Below are 23,449 nucleotides of genomic sequence, written 5' to 3'. Positions count from 1 at the left end.
GATGGATGGATGGACGGCTAGATGGATAGATGGATGGATGGATGGACGGCTAGATGGATAGATAGATGGATGGATGGATGGATGGATGGATGGATGGATGGATGGATGGATGGATGGCTAGATGGATGGATGGATGGCTAGATGGATGGATGGATGGATGGATGGCTAGATGAATAGATGGATGCTCCACCTCTTTTCCTCTTAACAGCTGAACACACTTCCTCACCCCTTCTCTATCTCTCTCTCTTTCCGTTCCTCTCTCCACCTGTTGTGGTTTATAGGTCAGTCTTCGTGCCCCAGGGGGCCTCCATCCTTCCAACACACTAATTAGTATTACATCCACGCCCCCCACTCTCCCCCTATCTCTTTGTCTCTTCCTCCCCTCTTTATCCCCTCCATCTCTTGTTCCCTCTTCTCCTCTATTACGACTGCAGATATTTCCACAACTATGCTCACTACTGACCCAGTGTGACTCAGTCAGTGTTTTGGGCTGGGCTAGGTTAGGTTTAGCTTGGCTGAGCTGGGCTGTACAGGCTTTTGGGTGTGCATGGTTGGTTGGCCCATGCCTCCTGGGGTATTGTGTGGTATTTTGTGGCGAGCTCTGGATATATCCCCGCCTCTCTCTGGCAGCCTCTCGGTTAGAATGGAGAGAGGGAGTGTCAAAGAGGGAGAGAAGGCGAGAGGTGGTACTTTCAGAGCGCAGGCTTGATATTTAAACCACCAACAAGTCTTCTGGGAGGTGGAGTGTGGTGAAGTCACAGAAGAGCAAGAAGCGAGGGAAGAAGGAGAAGAGCGAGGAGAGAATAGCCAACTCTCCTAGGAAATAGAAACTGACCAACAAGTCAGATTGTACACTACTCACACACACAGCGACACACGCATCAGCACACACTCCAAGGACCCTGTTTTTCAAATAGATGGCTAGTAAACAATACTACAGGCATTCTGTGGTGGTGCGGAATGACGGCAGGAAATCTCTTTCTCTCTCTCTCTATCTCTTTCTCAGTTGTGTGTTTTATATCTGTCACGGAGTGATTATGTGAGTCAGAGAGAACGCCTCTCTCTTCTTGAGTAGAATTTTCTAAGAAACCACTAAACTTATGAGAAGACTATTGTTGTTTTTTTATTGCCGTTTTTCTTAGGACACAAACACAAAACAAATTATCTAAGTCATTCCTCAGTCTGTGGTGGGAAAATGGCTCTCATACTCACACAGAAGCCTCTATCTCTCTTGGACCAGGACTGGAACTCCAGCCTCTATCTCTCTAGGACCAGGACTGGAACTCCAGCCTCTATCTCTCTAGGACCAGGACTGGAACTCCAGCCTCTATCTCTCTAAGACCAGGACTGGTACTCCAGCCTCTATCTCTCTAGGACCAGGACTGGAACTCCAGCCTCTATCTCTCTAGGACCAGGACTGGAACTCCAGCCTGTATCTCTCTAGGACCAGGACTGGAACTCCAGCCTGTATCTCTCTAGGACCAGGACTGGAACTCCAGTCTGTATCTCTCTAGGACCAGGACTGGAACTCCAGCCTGTATCTCTCTAGGACCAGGACTGGAACTCCAGCCTGTATCTCTCTAGGACCAGGACTGGAACTCCAGCCTGTATCTCTCTAGGACCAGGACTGGAACTCCAGCCTGTATCTCTCTAGGACCAGGACTGGAACTCCAGCCTGTATCTCTCTAGGACCAGGACTGGAACTCCAGTCTGTATCTCTCTAGGACCAGGACTGGAACTCCAGCCTGTATCTCTCTAGGACCAGGACTGGAACTCCAGCCTGTATCTCTCTAGGACCAGGACTGGAACTCCAGCCTGTATCTCTCTAGGACCAGGACTGGAACTCCAGCCTGTATCTCTCTAGGACCAGGACTGGAACTCCAGTCTGTATCTCTCTAGGACCAGGACTGGAACTCCAGCCTGTATCTCTCTAGGACCAGGACTGGAACTCCAGTCTGTATCTCTCAAGGACCAGGACTGCCCTTGACACCGCTTCAGTAGGCCTAGTAAACATCATGGCTGTGAAGGACAGACATTCCTGTCTTACTTTCTTCCTTTTGCTTGGTCTCTACCTTTTCCCTCCTTCCCTTCACCTTTCCCCCCTGGACCTGCGGACAGGGGCGGACTTAGTGACTTGTCTGATAATCATTTGTTAATTGATTTCTGGCTGGTCAAATAAGTGGAGGTGGTAGCTCATTCATTAGTTGGCTCATCACTGATCAGAAACATTTAGCACGCAATAATGTAATCAGTTGTATTATTTTGCTCTTGACTTTTGTATCGGCTAGAGTAGCCTCATACAGTATAATCTATCCACCATCGAGCTGTGCTGTTTTATCTGTCTTAACGTAACCTGCTTCAATATGTCTCAATCGATCATTCATTCATGTCACTACACAGCATTACATTCATGCATTTAAACAGGACGGCTATTAGAAAAACGTGGATTATATTAATATTGATATGTATGGAAAGAAATCATTGGTTTTATGCTGAATTATTATTCGGCTGTATGGGGCGGGGCCTCATGCTGATAAATTATTATTATGACCAGTTCACAAAGCCCCCTGATGATGTCAGGCCTGAGGCAACTGCCTCTTCTGCCAAATGGTAAGTCCGCCACTGCCTGCGGAAGCCAGAACTCTAAACATCCCTGAGAGGAGAGAGGAATGGGAGGGTGCCTTCCTCTCCTTCCTCGAAGACAACAATAATGATGAGCTTGTCTTCCAGGAAGAGCCAGAAGCCTCCTCCATACCTTCCTCTGGGAGTCCATGGCATTATGGGGGAGGAGCGGGAGTTAGGCAAGGCTGTTGTTATTGTAGGTCTGCTTATTAGGACTTGGTGAGAGTGGTTGGGTGTGAGAGGGGGTGAGGGAGACCTTGGCGGCGGATGCCCCGCCCAGTCTCTGGGTATATGAAGTAGAAAGACACTCACTCTGCATCTGGCTATATGAAGCAGGAAGCACAGGTTTAAGTCTGAGGGGAGAAGAAGAAACACAGGAAGTCCAAGGGTGAGGAGAAGAGAGAACACAGTCCCTGTCATCTGTCATCGTACTTCTTAAAGACACTCATCTCAGTAATATAACACAATATATTTCACACGTATTCCCTTTTACCAAGGAATTTCTCCTGATGAAATTCATATCTACACATGTGCTTCAGATCTGATGTATAAATCTGTCTGTGCAACACTATAAATCTGTCTGTGTAAGATCAAACACATACTGCTCAATGTTTTTCTGTGGTCATCCATTCAAATAATAATCCCTTTCACTCACTCTCTCCCTTTCTTTCTTTCTTTCTCCCTCTCTCCATCCCTCCATCAGTTCTATCTTCAGTCCAGGTTCACGTGGAGAGGTGCCCGGTTGCTCCGCCCTCTCGTCCAGTTCACGCTGCTGATGATGGCATTCTACACCGGCCTATCACGTGTCTCCGACCACAAGCACCACCCCACAGACGTACTGGCCGGCTTTGTACAGGGCGCCCTGGTGGCCTACTGCATAGTGAGTACAGACACACAAACACACACACACATTTAATCCTGGTCCTGGGGATCCAAAGGGGTGCACTTAGTTGTTTTGCCCTAGCACTGCACACCTGATTCCACTCAGTCCCAGTTCCAAAGGCTTGATGAATTGATTATTTAAATCAGGTGTGTAGTTCTAGGGAAAACAACAGAAATGTACACCCCTTTGGGTCCCCAGGACCAGAACTAATAAACGCTGGCCTATTGCGTGATGAGTCACTGTTAGTAATCTATTGTATTGTGGCTGTAAGGGTTAGGGTTAGAGGTCAGAGGTCAAGGTTAGTCTGCTGTGAGTCAGGCCAGATCAGGTAATCAGAGATATGAGGGCTGAGAGAGAGAGAATGTATTGAGGCATTAAACTACTACAAGACATTCTCCAGACCTTCTCCCCTAGTTCTTCTCTCTCTCAACTCTGCCTTTCCCCTTTCCTCGCTCTCTCTTTCAGTCTTTCTACCCCCCTACCTCTCTCTCTCTCGCTACCTCCCTCTACCCCCCCTGTCCCTCTCTCTCTCGCCTACCTCTCTCTTTCTCCCTCTCTCTCTCGCCTACCTCTCTCTTTCTCCCTCTACCTCTCTCGCCTACCTCTCTCTTTCTCCCTCTACCTCTCTCTTTCTCCCTCTCCCTCTACCTCTCTCTCTCTCTCTCTCTCTCTCTCTCTCTCTCTCTCTCTCTCTCGCTCTCTCTCTCTCTCTCGTTGGAGTGCATGCTGGGAGTGAGTCGTGAAGCAGGAGTGATTGTGAGAGCGACTGGAATTATCTTCACTCTATTGGTTTTTGGTGTGTGTATATATATATATATATATATATATATATATGTGTGTTGATTAGTTTAGTTGTTTTAAGGGTATCTTGTCTAAAATATCACTAAGCACGTATAGGGGTGGTGGGATCGTTGAGGTTGGTTTTCGCGAGGGCACAACCAGCGGGTGGGGCTGGTTGCAATGGCCACTCGCGGAAGTTTGGAGTTTGAAAAACTTAGTCGGCGACATGGAGTAAAGATTCCTGCTGCGGCCGGGGTTTCAGTGGAAGAATGTAGCTTGGCAGTGGGTGCTATCATTGGGTGTGATAGTATCAAATCAGCCTCAAGGATGAATAGCGCTGTAGTGATATTCTTAGATTCCATTGAAAAGGTGAATACGATAGTTGAGAGTGGTGTTGTGTTGCGGGAGACACAGACACCGGTATTTCCGCTTATGAATCCGGCAAAGAAAGTTATACTTTCTAACGTGCCACCATTTGTTAGAGATGAAGTGTTGGAGCGAGAGTTATCTCGTCATGGTCAAATTGTATCAACAATAAAGAAGGTTCTTTTTGGATGCAAATCTCCGTTGCTGAAACATGTCGTGTCTCATAGGAGACAAGTGCATATGATTTTAAAAAAGGACACTGATGAACTGAATTTAGCATTCAGTTTTAAGATTGATGGATTTGATTATGTCTTCTACGCTTCTACTGAATCAATGAAATGCTTTGGCTGTGGAAGAGAGGGGCATTTGGTGCGTAATTGTCCCGAGAATGAGCACGCAGAGCCCGGTAGTAGCTCTAGTGCCGGTGCAGCTAACGCACCACCGCGAAGGGATGAACATGCTAAGGGTGCAGGGGAAGGGAGAAGGTGGGCAGATGTGGTAGGAAAAGTAGGAGAGGAAGGCATTGTGGATACGGGGGCAATTGTGGTAGATCAGAACAAAGAGGGAGGGGAAACAGTCGGTGAGATTGCGACTGCCGTCGCTGAGGTGGTGCTGGAAAATGAAATTGGAGGTCAAGAGGAGATTGAAATAATGGAAAAGGAAGCAGCTGTTTTCAAAGTACCGAGAAGTAAGAGGAAGAATGTAAGGGGTGGTGAAGGGTCTAATTCCAAGAGGAAGGTAGAGATTAATAATTCATTTGAAGATAAACAGGTTGTAGAGATGGAGTTTTCTTCTGGGGAGGATAGCGAGAGTGAGTCATCTGACGCGTCACAACAAAATAGTGAGATAAATGGGGTGGAAGGGAGGTATGGGATTGAGAAGGTACGTCAATTTCTGAAGTTGACAAAAGGGAAGAAATATATGCAGGATTATAATGTAACAGATTTTTTCCCTGAAAGTGAATTGTTTATTGAATCAGCAAAGTTTCTGATGTCAAAAATAACAGGGGGAAGTTTGACAAGCCCTGAAATTGCTAGACTCAAGAAAGTGGTCACGAGAGTGATAAGTGATGAAAATTCTAAAGAAAATGAAAGAGTTCAATCGCAGCTTTAAGTATGTAAAGAGATGTGGTTTCTGGGTATTCCTCTGTATTTTTTTTTCATCCATGAGCAGTTTTAAGATTTCTTCTTTAAACGTAAATGGGGCAAGAGACGTTAAAAAAGAGCCATAGTGTATGAGTTAATTAGGGGAAAGGGAAGTGACATAATTTTTCTACAAGAAACGCATAGTAATTTGGAAAATGAAGTTATGTGGCAACAGGAGTGGGGGGGACAGTGGTGTGTAGTCATAAAAACTCAAAAAGTGGGGGTGTGGCCATCTTGTTCTCAAAAGGGTTTTTGCCTTTGTCATATGAGGTTGAAGAGGTAGTTGAGGGGAGGTTATTAAAAGTTAGAGTAAGGTATGAAAACATCACTATGTGTCTGATAAATGTATATGCCCCAGTGGTGGCAGTTGAGAGGGTATGCTTTTTAGAGACATTATCAAATACCATTGAGAAATGTAACAATGAAGATTATTTATTTATTGCTGGGGATTTTAACTGCACAGTCAGTGATTTAGATAGAAATCACAAAGAACCTCATATAGCCTCAAGGACTTTTTTAAAACGTCTCATTGTAACAAATGAACTGTGTGATATTTGGCGGAGTCAACATGGAGGCACAAGGCAGTATACCTGGGTGCATGTGAGAGAGAACACCATCTCTATGGCCAGGTTAGATAGGTTTTATTGTTTTGAGCATCAATCTCAGGTCTGTAAATCAAGTGTGATAACCCCAGTGGGTTTTTCTGATCATTGTTTAATAACAGAGGTGGTGTTCATTAACGATGTAAAACCTAAAAGCGCATACTGGCATTTTAACATAACTTTATTGAGTGATGCTCACTTCAGGAAATGTTTTAGTTTTTTCTGGGAGAGGTGGAGGTCTCAAAAGGCCAGTTTTGTATCCCTTCAACAGTGGTGGGATATAGGGAAAATCCAGATTCAACAATTCTGTAAGCAATACACGAGGAATGTCACCAAGGATATCACCAGATCAATGAAAGCCCTAGAGACTGAAATAGTGGAACTCATGACGTTGGTTGAGACCACAGGAGATCGAGGCCACACTCAGGCCCTCAAGAGGAAAAAAAGCTGCATTGGCAGACCTGCTGGGTATCAGAGCACAGGGGGCATTGGTGAGAAGTAAGTTTCAGGGAATCTCTGAAATGGATGCCTCATCCAAATTTTTCTTTGGTTTAGAGAAAAAGAATGGACAAAGAAAAATGATTCATTGTCTAAAATCTGCTGTTGGACAAGAGCTCACTAGACCTAGTGAAATTAGAAAGAGGGCAGTAGAGTTCTATGCTGAGCTCTACAAGTGTGAGTACAAAGAGGATAAAAAAGTGACACAGCAGTTCCTTGATGGACTCCCACAGGTGGCTGCAGAAGCTCAGGTTGAGCTTGAGCAACCATTGTCTTTGCAGGAGTTATACACTGCATTAAAAGGCATGGAAAATGGAAGGGCACCAGGCATTGATGGGCTTCCCGTTGATTTTTAAAGTCTTTTTGGGCTATGTTGGGAGAGGATTGGCTAGCAGTAGTTAATGATAGTTTAACCGGAGGGTTACTACCAATAAGCTGCAGAAGGGCTGTCCTCACCCTACTGCCCAAAAAGGGGTGACCCTAGGGAGGTGAAGAACTGGAGGCCGGTGGCTTTATTGTGCACTGATTATAAGATCCTGTCAAAGGCTTTGTCCAACAGGTTGAGGGAGGTGATGGGGCAGATCATACATACGGACCAGTCCTACTGTGTGCCTGGCAGGCAGATAGGGGATAACATTTCTCTGATTCGTGATTTTTTGGACGTCTCTAGGGCTATTGGGTTGGATGCTGGTCTAATTTCAATTGATCAGGAAAAGGCATTTGACCGAGTTGAACATCAATATTTATGGCACACTTTGGAGGCGTTTGGGTTCAGCTCTGGTTTTATTGCCATGATAGAGGTGATATATGGTGACATTGAAAGTGTATTGAAAGTTAACGGTGGTTTGAGTGCTCCTTTTAAAGTGTGTAGAGGTATTAGGCAGGGATGTTCTTTGTCGGGAATGTTATATGCCATTGCTATAGAGCCATTACTAAATAGCATTAGAAGTCGCATTGAGGGGTGTACCTTTCAAGGGATATTCCTCCTATTCGTCTCTCAGCCTATGCTGATGATGTAGTTGTTTTAGTGAAAAATCAAGCGGAGGTGGATAGTTTGAGTCTAATGGTTGATCGTTTTAGGGGAATATCCTCTGCAAAGGTAAATTGGGAAAAGAGTTGTGCTTTACAGATTGGAGAATGGTCTGGAGGGATCATGGCTTTGCCAGGGGGGCTGGAATGGTGTAAGGGAGGTTTTAAGTATCTTGGAGTGTACCTGGGAGATGAGGGGACTATGGAAAAAAATTGGATTGGGGTGGTTGAAATGGTGGAAGGGAGGATAAGGAAATGGCGTTGGTTGCTATCTCGTATGTCATATAGGGGCGCACTATTATAGTTAACAATGTGATTGCCTCTGCACTGTGGCATCGGTTGTCAGTTTTAGAACCACCATCTGGCCTTCTGGCTAAGATACAGGCAATAATTGTGGATTTCTTTTGGGATAAATATCACTGGGTTCCACAAAGTGTTTTGTATTTGTCAAAAGAGGAGGGGGACAAGGTCTTGTACATCTTGCTAGTAGGGCTGCTGCTTTCCGGTTTCAGTTTATTCAAAGGTTGCTTTATGGACCGGAAAAAGTGGTTTGGAGAGGGGTGGCAGGTCTTGTATTACAGCAGGTTGGAGGATTAGGTTTAAAGAAAGCTTTATTTTTGGTTGATAGTAGCCAGATTTCTAGGGGAGGGAATACCTCCGTTTTACAGAGGCCTTCTTAGGGTGTGGAGCATAATGAAGGTGTCCAGACGAACTTCAGCGGAGTCAGTGCATTGGCTGTTGGAGGAACCTCTGGTGTATGGGGCAAGACTTGATTGCACAACTGCAGCTGTTCCACATTTTTCCAAGATTCTGGTGAAGGGCAAAATCATCACCTTAAAACAGTTAATGGCCATGGCTGGGCCCGCCTTAATGGATGGAAGACGGGTGGCTGAACATTTGGGGGTGAGGTCGGAAAGGATGGTAGGACAACTGCTGGGAAGCTGCAGGAAGGCTTTGTCAGCAGAAGAGTGGGATATGCTTCATAGCCACAAGAAGAAGGTACAAGATGAAGACGTCTCATTTCCAAGACTAGGGATTACACCAAATATCCCAGAGTCAGAAAGAAAGGCGATATTACTGGATTTGAGAGGGTTGGAAGAGGTGGGTTTGGATGAGGTGAATGGGAAAGACTTATATAGGGGGTGTGTCAAGGTGTTGAATAAAGATAAATTGAAAACTAGAAAAGACACTCCATGGAGGGTAAAATTGGGCATTGATGACAAGGTAAAGCCAGCATGGAGAGCACTGTACAAGCCACCGTTACAAAAGGGTACTGGTGATATACAATGGAGGGTTTTGCATGGCATCATTGCAGTTAATGCTTTTGTATCTGTTATTAACTCAGATGTTGGAGATGGATGTCCTTTTTGTAATATAAGAGAAACCATTTTTCACTGTTTTATGGAGTGTGAGAGGATAAAACCTCTCTTGGAGATGCTGGAGTCTTTGTTTAAAGCTGTAGGGGAGATTTTCAATAACACTGTTTTTATTTTGGGGTTTCAATATAGAAAGCAACAGAAAAGAAAATGTCAACTGTTAAATTTTATTTTGGGACAAGCAAAGATGTCCATTTTTCTGAGTAGGAAACATAAGATAGAAACGGGATATGGGCAGGATGTAAGATGTGTTTTTAAAGGATTAGTGAAAATAAGAATAAAAGTGGATTTTGAGTTCTACTCAGCTGTAAAAGATCTCCCATTGTTTGAGGAGAAGTGGGCATACGAAGGAGCGCTTTGTTTTGTAGAGGAGGGGAAATTATTTTTTGTTGGAGAAATAAGTTGAATGTATAGGTTCTTTAGTTTTTAAATTTTTTATTTTTTTTGTTATTTTTGTCTTTTTGTGTATTTTTGTCTTTTTTTAGGAATTACATTTGGTGTTTCATTTCTGAAAAGACAGTATGTCATTATTAATGTTAACAATTGAGTAGAAAATAAAGGTTTTATAAAAACTCAAAACTCTCTCTCTCTCTCTCTCTCTCTCTCTCTCTCTCTGTGTGTGTGTGTGTGTGTGTGTGTGTGTGTGTGTGTGTGTGTGTGTGTGTGTGTGTGTGTGTGTGTGTGTGTGTGTGTGTGTGTGTGTGTGTGTGTGTGTGTGTGTGTGAAAAAACAGGCTCCGAAGTGAAGAGAATCTGATTCCCTTTAATGAATAGCACATTGCCTGGAGCCAGCTCCCCAGGAGTGTGTGTGTGAGGGAGAGAGAGAATCCCTACAAACTGTAACCATCATAGCTTTACTAAGCTGTATGTTGCCAAGGAAAATTACATTTGGGTGAGGGGAAAGAGAGAGACAGAGACAGAGAGAGAGAGAGAGAGAGAGACAGAGAGAGAGAGACAGAGAGAGAGAGACAGAGAGAGAGAGAGAGAGAGAGAGAGAGAGAGAGAGATTGGACTTTGAAACAAAAATGAGGTTGTTAATTATTTGTTTGTTTTTTTATTTGGCTGCTCTGGTTTTATCACCTCCGCATGACACACAAACACTCCTGCCTTGCCCTCATTCAGTTCAGGAATGGAAATGGTTAGATTCATAAAGTGAGAGAGGCCATGGTGGCGCCTAGACTCAGCTACTGACATATCTCTGGCACTACCACACACACCACTCTGGCAACCTTTACACACACACATATTGCCAGGGCTGGGGAGGGGTACTGTCAGCACCCCTTTCATTTTTTAGAAAGTTTCTACCAGGCTGAACTTAGAGAACCTTCCCTTCCCTGCCCAAAACTCCACTAGGTAGGAGAGGTTGTGGGAGAGGTTCTGATCCAATCAAAACTGTGTAAGCTGTTCTTATTGCCCTGTCAGCATAGTCAATCATCAGTCATCTGGAGCAATATAAACATCAATAAGAGAAACATCAACAAATACTGAAATGAGTTCAGATAATGGGTTTGACCTACACTCTTAGAAAACAAGGTGCAATCTAGAACCTAAAAGGTCATTTGGCTGTCCCCATAGGAGAACCCTTTGAAGAACCCCTTTTGCTTCCAAGTAGAACCTTTTTGGGTTCCATGTAGAACCCTTTCCACAGAGGGTTCTACATGGATCCCAAAAGTGTTCTACCTAGAACCAGAAAGGGTTCTCCTACGGGGACAGCCACAGAATCCTTTTGGAACCCTTATTTCTAAGAGTGTACGAATGAGAGGACAGAGGGAGGAGCGATAGGGAAGAGGAGAGAAGGGCAGAAGGAGAAGAGAAGGAGGAGAGGAGGAGTTTTCTTAGCTCTGTGTATATGTGTATTTCATAGAGAACTCAGCTAATCTTCAGAGCGACAGCCAAGAGACCTGCACACACACATACACACACACACACACACTGCTGCAGGTTGCGGCTATCGGCTTAGCTAGTTTAACGACGCTGCTGCCTTCTCCAATCAGAGTTGAAACAAAGAAGCATCTGGGATCACTTTAGAGGGGCTGTTAAGAGAGGGGGAGGGAGGGAGGCGGAGATAAGAGTGATTCTAGCACTTTAGAGGTATTTAACCCTCTCAATAAGCTACAGTGGAGAGATTAAGGTTCATGCCACTATCACCCACTGGCCTTTTCTGATGTCTGAAGAACTTCTATAGTAGCACACACACATGTAAGTGTACAAAACATTAGGAACACCTTCAGAACAGCCCCAATTCGTCTGGAAAATGGACTCTACAAGGTGACGAAAGCGTTCCACAAGGATGTTGGCCCATGTTGACTCTCCAATGCTTCCCACAGTTGTGTCAAGTTGTCTGGATGTCCTTTGGTTGGTGGACCATTCTTGATACACACGGGAAATCGCTGAGTGTGAAACACAGCAGCGTTGCAGTTCTTGACACACTCAAACCGGTGTGCATGGCACCTACTACCATACCCCGTTCAAAGGCACTTCAATCTTTTGTCTTGCCCATTCACCCTCGGAATGGCACACACACAATCCACGTCTCAATTATCTCAAGGCTTAACAGTCCTTCTTTAACCTGTCTCCTCCCCTTCATCTACACTGATTGAAGTGGATTTAAGAAGTGACATCAATAAGGGATCATAGATATCACCTGGATTCACCTGGTCAGTCTACTGTATGTCCTTCAAACTCAACTCGAAGCCAGTTCCATTGCATTTTTTCATTGCTCCCCTCTAATCAGGGACTGATTTAGACCAGGTGTGTGCAATTAATGCACTACGGTCGATGTCCTCCCGATCTTTCTTATATCTCTCAGATATATATGCCTCACACAGGAAGCGGCGCAGGTCCTAATCCAGGCACTTGTCATCTCCCGTCTGGATTACTGCAACTCGCTGTTGGCTGGGCTCCCTGCCTTAGCCATTAAACCCCTACAACTCATCCAGAACGCCGCAGCCCGTCTGGTGTTCAACCTTCCCAAGTTCTCTCACGTCACCCCGCTCCTCCGCTCTCTCCACTGGCTTCCAGTTGAAGCTCGCATCCGCTACAAGACCATGGTGATTGCCTACGGAGCTGTGAGGGGAACGGCACCTCCATACCTTCAGGCTCTGATCAGGCCCTACACCCAAACAAGGGCACTGCGTTCATCCACCTCTGGCCTGCTGGCCCCCCTACCTCTGAGGAAGCACAGTTCCCGCTCAGCCCAGTCAAAACTGTTCGCTGCTCTGGCACCCCAATGGTGGAACAAGCTCCCTCACGACGCCAGGACAGCGGAGTCAATCACCACCTTCCGGAGACACCTGAAACCCCACCTCTTTAAGGAATACCTGGGATAGGATAAAGTAATCCTTCTAAACCCCCCCCTTAAAAGATTTAGATGCACTATTGTAAAGTGGTTGTTCCACTGGATATCATAAGGTGAATGCACCAATTTGTAAGTCGCTCTGGATAAGAGCGTCTGCTAAATGACTTAAATGTAAATGTAAAAAATATAGGAGAGACACTTCAGAACAAACTTCCTTTAGATTTGTTGTTCCATGTAGTGAATCTGTTATTCAATGCGTTTGTATGGGCTAATAACAATAAGGCCAAAAATACTTTTTTATATAAAAAAACATTTTCATATATTTTTGGTAAAATATAAAATCCAAAATCAAATAGGTAAATGATCCTTGGTATGACCTTCTTAAAACAATTCCGTATAGCTTAGTAGAACCCCCTCCCCCGGCTTAGACTGATGGGTTAATTATCAGGTCGAACAGAAAACCAGCAGGCTCTGGACTTTCCAGGGTAAGAGTTGAGTACCTCTGGTCTATGTCCTGGAAAGAGCAGGTGCTCCAAATGTTTAGTATACTCAGTGTATAGAGGCTTCTCTGTTAGTGATGTTGAAGGTCTCAATATGTATTCTGACAATTCCCCATACTGCTATCTCACACGCTCTCTGAGCGAGGGGTTAGCTTTAGAAACACACGCACACACGCACGCATGCACGCACGCACGCACACACACACACACACACACACACACACACACACACACACACACACACACACACACACACACACACACCAATCTGTAGGAACAAGAGGTTTGATTTAGACACGCTATGACCTGTGGTAGGTTCTGATGAAAGCCACAGCTTGTGTCAGGCGCTGTATTCTGTAAAACACAGTGAGCTGTGCTTGTTCATTTTAGACACGCTCACTTCCTTCCTGCCGTGCCACAATGTCTGTCTGACTCAGTGTCTTGATGATTCACATGGTGTGACAGAGGACTCTAAACATGACTAGCAGACTGCCGTCAAACATAGTATTATGACTGCAATCTCGCCAAGGCAAATGCAGACCCGTGCCAGGCTGTACGCAGTGATGGAGGGATCTGACAAAGGGAGGGATAGAGGGACGAAACACTCCTCCATCAGTGGGGATGACTGTATCCTCTATCTAGCACACTCTACACACACCAGACTTCTCCCTGACTCCCTGAGACAGTGTTCCCCCTTTAAATGTTCCGCTGGCATGTTTCCAGTAGGACCATATTTAGGAGCGCACATTCCCCTACTCTCCTGGTGTCTGCTGCTGAGTCTGCATTTCTCACACAATAGGCTGGGAGGTGGTGTGTGTGTGTGTGTGTGTGTGTGTGTGTGTGTGTGTGTGTGTGTGTGTGTGTGTGTGTGTGTGTGTGTGTGTGTGTGTGTGTGTGTGTGTGTGTGTGTGTGTGTGTGTGTGTGTGCGCACAGGAAGCCTCTCTGCTGTGATAATGCTTGGACCAGCCAGGGGTTAGAAGTCAGAGGTGGTCAGCAGGGGGACAAGGCCTGCTCTGATTGGATGACTAGGTCCTTGTGAGGACAGTGTTTTGGAATGCGTCCCGTCTGAGGAAGGGGTTTGGAATGCCGCCCACATCTTTAACTGTAGTGGGCAGATATATGATACCATTCACCACTCTGCTCAAAGCACTGCTACACACAGATGCTACAGTGATATATGTGCATGCAAAGAGCAAACAACAAGCTGCACAAGAACTCACTACTGTAATGGTCCAGGTCACAAAGTGGCTCAGTGACTCGTGTTTGTGAAAAAAACAGTCTGCATGTTCCTCACAAAGAGGGCAACAGATTCTACTGAGCCAGATGTCTATGTGTCAGGGGAGAAGCTCCAGGTGGTATCTGATTTTAAGTACCTTGGCATCATACTTGATTCCAACCTCTCTTTTACAAAGCAGGTGAAAAAGGTAACTCAAATCACCAAATTCAACCTCGCTAATTTCCAATTTATACGAAATTGTTTGACTACAGAGGTAGCAAAACTGTACTTCAAATCTATGATACTCCCCCACTTAACATACTGCTTGACTAGTTGGGCCCAAGCTTGCTGTGCAACATTAAAACCCATTCAGTCTGTCTACAAACAGGCTCTCAAAGGGCTTGATAGGAAGCCCAATAGCCATCATCATTGTTACATCCTCAGAGCTCCTGAGTTGGAAAGATCTTATGCAATACACCGACGCATGTCTTGTATTCAAGATCCTAAATGGCCTGGCTCCCCCTCCACTCAGTATTTTTGTTAAACAGAAAACCCAAACATATGGCAGCAGATCCACAAGGTCTGCCATGAGAGGTGACTGTATAGTTCCCTTAAGGAAAAGCACCTTTAGTAAATCTGCTTTCTCTGTGAGAGCTTCCCATGTCTGGAATACAATGCCACCAGACACACATAACTGCACCACCTATCACACTTTCACAAAAAGCATGAAGACATGGCTAAAGGTCAATCAGATTTGTGAACATAATCCCTAGCTGTGCATTGCCGCTTTTCATGTTGTCTGTTGTCTGTAGCATGTGAGGTGTGGAAACACTTAGTTGCTTTTATGGATTTTGTCTTGTTGCTTTTTGTGCTATGTTGCTCTGTCTGCATGCTATGTCTTGCTTGTCCTATGTTGCTCTGTGCGTGCTCACTGCTCAATGATTGTCTGTATTGTAATTGTTTTTAATAACCTGCCCAGGGACTGAGGTTGAAAATTAGCCGGCTGGCTAAAACCGGCACTTTTACTGAAACGTTGATTAATGTGCACTGTCCCTGTAAAAATAAAAATAAACACAAACACACCACATAAGAATTTACATTTGTAAGTACGAATCTGCACACACACACACACACACACACACACACACACACACACACACACACACACACACACACACACACACACACACACACACACACACACACACACACACACACACACACACACACACACAGGGCCTTTTTGTCTAGTGAAGTGTCTTTGTGTGTTGTTGAGCTGGTAGAGTCTATTATGGGTCTCTCTATGATGATGTCATGACTCCGTCAAAGGTCATTAGTAAAGGTTGTTAAAGGTCATGCTCTGACAGCAGGCGGTCTGGAATATGACCCCTCACCTTTATATCGGTCCCAGCAGCTGAGCCTGTTTGGATGTGTGGGAGAAGGAAAGAAGTAAGGAGGAGAGAAAGAAGGGGAAAAGAGGAAGAGAAGAATGGAGAGAAAGAGAAGGAAGGAGTAGTGAAGGAGAGAAGGGGTCTTCAGGGCTTAAGTCGTACTATCCCGTTGCTAAGGGCTGTTATATCCCGTTGCTAAGAGCCTTTTCCATAGGCCCACTTCCTGCCCAGTCTGCCCAGTTTCCTGTTTGGTCCGATGATGTCATCAGGACCTCCATATCTCTTCCTCCCTCTCGGGAGACCAAGGGTGAGGCGGAGGGTGGAAAGAGTGGGGAGGAGAGGGGTGAGGAGGGAGGAGATGGGTGAAAGAGAAGGATAGAGTGGTGACCTCAGGAAGAGACTGGCATTCTGTTTCTCTTCCTCCCACGCTAGGGCACAGTGAGCTCACTACCTGGGGGGGAGGGGGAGGAAGAGGGTGGAGAGAGGGCTGAGGAAGGGAGAAACGCCTGGCTCACTGTGTTCTAGTCCTAATGAGGATGATGATGATGTAGGGCTGTGGTCACTGTGACCCATATTCAGTCATTTCCTCTGGTCAAATTCCTCACAAAAGCTGCTTATTATGTGTAGGTACTTTATCTCTCTCTCTCCCTCCATCTCTCTATCTCTCTATCGCTCTCTAGGTGTTCTATGTATCTGACCTGTTCAAGCCGAGGGTGAAGCCTGCCTCCCCCCCTCCCTCCCCCATCAAGAAGGAGCTCCTCCCCCCTGCTGACATCATCGAGCGGAACAACCACCACAACATGGTGTGAGACAGGCCCCGTCCCTTCCCATGACCGAGGAGCCTATCACAGCGCTGTTCGCCTCCCATTGGACAGTAGAATGTAGCGACCAGAGAGACTGTCGCCGTGTCTCATATCACACTCTGTTCCTTATGTAGTAGTGCACTACTTATCACACGCTGTGGTCCAAAGTAGTGCACTACTTATCACGCGCTGTGGTCCAAAGTAGTGCACTACTTATCACGGTCTGTGGTCCAAAGTAGTGCACTACTTATCACGCATGTGGTCCAAAGTAGTGCACTACTTATCACGTGCTGTGGTCCAAAGTGGTGCACTACTTATCACGCGCTGTGGTCCAAAGTAGTGCATTACTTATCACACGCTGTGGTCCAAATGTAGTGCACTACTTAGGAAATAGCCTGTTATTTGAGACCTGCCCTGCGGAGACCACTCTCACTATCCAGATTCTTTAACTACTATTGTTATTACTACTATTCTGATTTGAGCCCAAGTTAGAGCAAAAAGAAAAGACTCAAAAGCTAAAGACAAGAAGTTACAGACAGCAGTGCAGAGCCACTGGAACAGAACACTTTGTAACTACACAAAGGGAAAAAAGTGTAAAAAAATATAAATGAATGAGTGAATGAATGAATGAAGCAAGGAAAGAAAGACAGTCTCTGTCTGAGGCCTTGACATAGGAGAACAACTTCCTTAGTAATAGGAACGATATTACTGCAAAATGACTAGCAAACGACACATACAGTATATGAGTAACAATATAGAGCAGAATAACTTACAGCACTATAATCCAGTTGACTGTCAATTATCACCACTCGTCACCCGCTGGAGCAGCTATCAGAACGCTTGTTGATGATCACGTAGAGCAGGGGTGTCAAACTCTATCCATGGAGGGCCTAGTCTCTGCTGGTTTTTGGTCTTTCCTTTCGATTAAGACCTAGACAACCAGGTGAGGGGAGTTTCTTACTAATTAGTGACTTTAATTCATCAATCAAGTACAAGGGAGGAGCAAAAACCCGCAGACACTCAGCCCTCCGTTGAATGAGTGTGACACGTGACACAGAGAATTAAAGTAAACCTGTAACTAGTTAACTTGTCCAATGCCAGCTACTAACTACTACTAGAGAAGGAAGAGACCTGGACAGGAACCAGACACATACTACTCTAGCTCCTACCACCAAGTAGAAGTTTGGACTAGTCTAGTTCTTAGTTCGACAAGGCTCTTCTAGCTGCCCCTCTGGGTAACCTAACCTGGGATGATGCTTTCTGAAAGAGGGGGGTTCTTGAAAGAGGGATGTTAAAAGAGTAGGGATATTGATTGGTATTAGTTTGGGGGGATTCGGGAGAGGAAGAGAAGGAGGGGGAGGTAAATATCTCTCAGCCACCTGTCACCCTGTCTGGGGGGCGTGGCTGTGCCATGCTGCCGCTTGATTGGCTGCGTATGTGGGGGTGTGGTCTGTCACCATGGACACAGGGTTGATTGACAGCTAAGCTGGGACATTATGGGATAGGGGCTCTTTCCGCTGGCAGGGAGGGGCTCTGGCCTACCCAATCACTCATTAGCGGTATGTATGTATGTATGTATGTATGTATGTATGTATGTATGTATGTATGTATGTATGTATGTATGTATGTGTCCTGTGTGTCACTGTGTTGGTGCGTGCCAGTGTGTCCGCTTTTGTGTATGTGTGATGTGTATAGGTTTGCGTGTCTTGTGTATTTGTGTGATTGTCTTTGTGTGTGTGTGTGTGTCTTTGATGAACCCTCCTGGTAGTGTGTGTAGAATGAACCCTCCTTACACACACCATTGTCTGTGCCAAGAATGTGTATGTGTATGTGTGTGTGTGTGAGTGTGTGTGTGTGTGTGTGTGTGTGTGTGTGTGTGTGTGTGTGTGTGTGTGTGTGTGTGTGTGTGTGTGTGTGTGTGTGTGTGTGTGTGTGTGTGTGTGTGTGTGTGTGTGTGTGTGTGTCAGAGAGGGCCAGAGGTGGAGGACTGAGACCCTGTCCAGAGAACGTTAGAAAACTGTGGATTTAATATTTTTATTTTCTGCTACGATGCATCTTTAACATGTTCAGTGCTAGTCCAGTAATGTCATTAACTAACTGCTCCCCATCAGCCATTTTATTTTACAGCTCAGCTTACTCAGGGCAAATCTCAAATGGCATGCTATTCCCTATAGAATGCACTTCTGGCTAAAATAAGTGCACTAGATAGGGAATAGGGTGCCATTTTGGATGGAGCCTAAGACATCTTCTCAACATCACCACTTCAAAACGTTGCACATCTTTCTAATCACGTTTAGTCCGTCCTATCATTTTGGCAAACTCTTTCCTTTTCATTTTATAAATATATAAATTATGTATAGTTCACAAAAATTAACTGTGTAAGATATTATTTCTTATGTTTAACTATTGTCCACTATGAAACCACAACCTCTGTTGTCTACCAAGTGCTGCTTAAAAAGCATTTATTTACAGATTTTTTTATTTAGTTAACTCAAATATTGTAGATTTGTGGTAGTAAGTTTTTAATACGCGTTGAAAACAAACCTAGAATTGTATTAAAATTCACTATTAGTATTTTTGTATTGTCTCATTTTGTACAAAATAAATATTAGCAAAGTTTTTGTTTCTGCTTAATGTACTTAGCTCTACTAGATGTGGTTTTAAATAAAAAGCCCGTTATAAACACAACTATATGAAGTCTTGTCTTGACTGTATGGGTTTATGTTGATGGTCTGTAGAGTCAGTTCCATGTCTGAACTGGGTCTAATGAAAATAAGGTAACGCTTGAAGTGTTGTTCATGACAACTCTGTAACAGTGTCTTAAGAGCGTCCATAAGTGTTATAACACGATTCAAAACGTGGCCAAAATGTTATAAAAGCTTCTGTCAACTGCAACAACTTGAGAGTTATATTTGTCTATGTTTCTTTACATTAGCGTAGTAAGATATTGACAACACTTATGGATGTGTCATGAACAACACTTTAAAAGCGAAATGTTACCGAAAGTAGTATTCTACACACATCTATCTTGGCACAGGAGCTGGACTCGAGAAGAACCTCCCATTTTTAAAATAGTGTTTATACTTTTCTTGAAGGTAAAATGTGTTAGTACAGACACCAGCAACAGTTCCAGTCAACAACAAACACCACAGACACCATAGGAAATAGGACTGGAAGTACTGTAATTATAAGTATTTAGGTCATACGGGTGTAATTTACACACACATACACCGTGAACTCGAGAGGACTCAGAGGAGTTGATTTCACACTTTGGCAGAGCAGAGGAGCAAGTGTGTGTGTGTGCGTGCCTGGGTGTGTGTGTGAATGTGTGAGTGTGTATAGCGTTATGTTGTGTAACTGAGTGAGAAACAGGCAATGTAATTTTCTCTGCAGTAAAGTCTGTTTTCAGCTCAGGAGAGAGAAGTCTTTTAAGAACTGAACATAACTAAATAGATGTGGTGATGAAACCCGGGTTCTGAGTGGACAGTGTGGTGTTAGAACCCAGGTTCTGAGAGGACAGTGTGGTGTTAGAACCCAGGTTCTGAGAGGACAGTGTGGTGTTAGAACCCAGGTTCTGAGAGGACAGTGTGGTGTTAGAACCCAGGTTCTGAGAGGACAGTGTGGTGTTAGAACCCAGGTTCTGAGAGGACAGTGTGGTGTTAGAACCCCGGTTCTGAGAGGACAGTGTGGTGTTAGAACCCAGGTTCTGAGTGGACAGTGTGGTGTTAGAACCCAGGTTCTGAGAGGACAGAGTGGTGTTAGAACCCAGGTTCTGAGAGGACAGAGTGGTGTTAGAACCCAGGTTCTGAGAGGACAGTGTGGTGTTAGAACCCAGGTTCTGAGAGGACAGTGTTGTGTTAGAACCCAGGTTCTGAGTGGACAGTGTGGTGTTAGAACCCAGGTTCTGAGAGGACAGAGTGGTGTTAGAACCCAGGTTCTGAGAGGACAGAGTACCATAGCCTTCCACCACTGACCTGCATCCATCTAACATGTTTGTGTTTCAAACCAGACAGAAGACAACACCAGTCTAAACACATCTACTCACTACAGGCAGATTCATGAGGAAATGTAGAGGGTATTAGAAGGTGCTAACATAGTTTTAGTAAATCCAATATGTGAAGGTGTTAGATTACAATGAAGACAGTTGAATGGTTTCCATGCTCTCATTCAATTCTCTGACAGACTAGATGCGTAGGTGGTGGATCAGCGATGAACAATAACATGAGGGAGTAGTGATAATCTGGTTTACCCAAGATTATGTTCCAAAAGCAGGATCTTTATGGGAAAATTAAATCTTCCATTAAATCTTCCAATACTGTACATGAAATAGAGTTCATGGTTTTTTTCAATTCCAATAATGCTTTTTGCTGTTGCATTAATCCAAAAAGCACATTGAGATTTAATTGAAATTATATTCTAGCATTTCTAATCAACAGTGGATATTTTCAGACATGAATCTGAGAAAATCCTGTTATCTGAAACAGACACAAAGAGAACTGACAGAGACAACACACACACACGCAAGCAAGCACATACAGTACCAGTCAAAAGTTTGGACACACCTTCTCATTCAAGGGTTTTTCTTTATTTTTACTATTTTCTACATTGAAGAATAATAGTGAAGACATCAAAACTATGAAAGAACACATATGGAATCATGTAGTGACCAAAAAAGTGTTAAACAACTCAAAATATATTTTAGGTTTTAGATTCTTCAAAGTAGCCACCCTTCACCTTGATGACAGCTTTAGACACTCTTGGCATTCTCTCAACCAAATTCACCTGGAATGCTTTTCTAACAGTCTTGAAGGATTTCCCACATACAGTTGAAGTCAGGAGTTTACATACACTTAGGTTGGAGTCATTAAAACTAATTTTTCAACCACTCCAAAAATGTCTTGTTAACAAACTAGTTTTGGCAAGTCGGTTAGGACATCTACTTTGTTCAACTTTGTTAGTTGTTCCAACAATTGATTACAGACAGATTATTTCACTTATAATTCACTGTATCACAATTCCAGTGGGTCAGAAGTTGACTGTGCCTTTAAACAGCTTGGAAAATTATGGCATGGCTTTAGAAGCTTCTGATAGGCTAATTGACATAATTTGAGTCAATTGGAGGTGTACCTGTGGATGCATTTCAAGGCCTACCTTCAAACTCAGTGCCTCTTTGCTTGACATCATGGGAAATGGAAAAGAAATCAGACAAAAAAATTGAAGACCTCCACAAGTCTGGTTCATCCTTGGGAGCAATTTCCAAACGCCTGAAGGTACCACGTTCATCTGAACAAAGAATAGACTCAGAAAAGGAAGTGATGGCGTAAGAGAGGCCGACTTGTGTGTGTGTTTTGTGTGTCTGTCTGATATCCCTAACACAAACATTTACATTAATGTCTCATCTTATAACCATAAAACAATAGTTACACAATGTCATAACAAAACACAGTACATACAGTATTCGATTATACTAGACCCACCAAAGCCCTAAAAAAACAATCATCCTACAATGGTCCATATTAAGGGTTCTTTTCAATCTGTAATGCTGAAGCAAATTCCGTCATAGAAATGTAACGGTAATTCTCCTATTGAGCCGACATATGCAGATGCTAAAGAGGGAACATTGTCCTTATATTTAAAACACGCCGTAATGCTGAACTTCCGTGATACACATTGAATAGAAACCTAAAACCTGGATCACTCCAAAGCATTTTTGCGTTTTGGTACACCAGAAGTACATTCATTTCCAATTGAACACTGCGTTTGCCTTACAGCATTGCGCGGCAGAGGCAGTTGTGTGGCGCATACGTTGGAGTTATCTATCGAACGTATGCATTAAATTGTACATGTAGACGAATTGACAGAAATGTTAACAGAAGGTGAACGTTGAACTTTTGTTGCACACATATCCAGATGATGCTGTAGGTGTGATTGCGGCGGGAAGCCTCATTCACGTTAATTTGAATCGTTTGAACGTTCATTTGAATCGGGGGCGTCCACAATGGAGTGGAATCATAACGCCTCCTTGCGGTTGAAGGCTCCGTTGTGATACGTTCTTTGTACTTCGTATTTTTCAAAACTCTTAATCTTCTTCAGTCCGGCCAGAGTCCATTGAAGAACAGGAAGTCACCAAACCACAGAAGAACATGAAAACACGTGGTTTTTGATTATGGCTGCTTTTCAAAGGCATAAAAGACACACTCGTCCACTTTGTGCCCTTGGGGGAATCCCTGCAGCCGTATTTGAGGGCCCTGGAGTGGTCCAGCGTTGTCTGAGATTGTCCGGTGTAGGCCATCATTGTAAATAAGAATTTGTTCTTAACTGACTTGCCTAGTTAAATGAAGGTTAAACATATATATATTTGGCGTTGGTCCAAATGATTAGCCAAGCAAGGGAAGTTTGCAATGTAAGCCCCTCAGCCCTCGTTTGTAATGGAGTTTGTGATGACTGTACATCTGCTAAGAAAAGTCAGCCAAAACTTAAAACCACAACGTCAATATGGAGTCAACATACAAGTGTAAGTAAAAACGAATGTAAATAAGTTAGGAATTGTGCTACTAATGCACAAACACGTCTCGTCAAAGTAATGATGTTTTTGTTTGGTTAGCTTTTGGAAATTGTTGAAATAAAACATTTTCCTTCTTCAGAAGTAGCTATGCAGGCTAACGTTAGTTAGAAAATTAATTTGCCAGCTATCATACAGTAGGCGTATATTAATAATTATATAGTTGATATAAGTAGACATGCAATCATAATTGACTGTAGCGCATATAAAGCACCCACAAGCTACCGGTGGCTAAAAACTCAATCGTTGCGGGACAAACGAGTGATGAATTTCCGGGCAAGAGCGTTCCATTTAAAATTAATTTCTTTCTCCCTTGCCCCTTGCCCTGCAAGTGTAAACTCGTCAGACGTCATGATACGTCATCAGAAGTGTCCACTT

At 44.0% G+C, this 23,449-nt stretch overlaps 1 protein-coding gene across 2 annotated transcripts in view; it reads left to right on the top strand.

The window, feature by feature from the left end:
• The window catches only part of plpp3 (phospholipid phosphatase 3), a 49,046-nt gene extending 29,849 nt beyond the window's left edge, over positions 1-19,197 (top strand). For both annotated transcript variants that reach the window (XM_014169241.2, XM_014169240.2), the window contains exons 6-7: positions 3,326-3,502; positions 16,387-19,197. In XM_014169241.2, coding sequence (XP_014024716.1) covers positions 3,326-3,502; positions 16,387-16,515 — 306 coding nt within the window. In that variant the 3' untranslated portion in view covers positions 16,516-19,197. The remainder of the gene's footprint in view (positions 1-3,325; positions 3,503-16,386) is intronic.
• The last annotated feature ends 4,252 nt before the right edge of the window (positions 19,198-23,449 follow it).

Source organism: Salmo salar, chromosome ssa23, assembly GCF_905237065.1.
Source record: "Salmo salar chromosome ssa23, Ssal_v3.1, whole genome shotgun sequence".
Lineage (NCBI taxonomy): Eukaryota > Metazoa > Chordata > Actinopteri > Salmoniformes > Salmonidae > Salmo > Salmo salar.
Note: the sequence above shows the minus strand (reverse complement) of the source record. Positions and strands in the feature narration are given on the sequence as shown.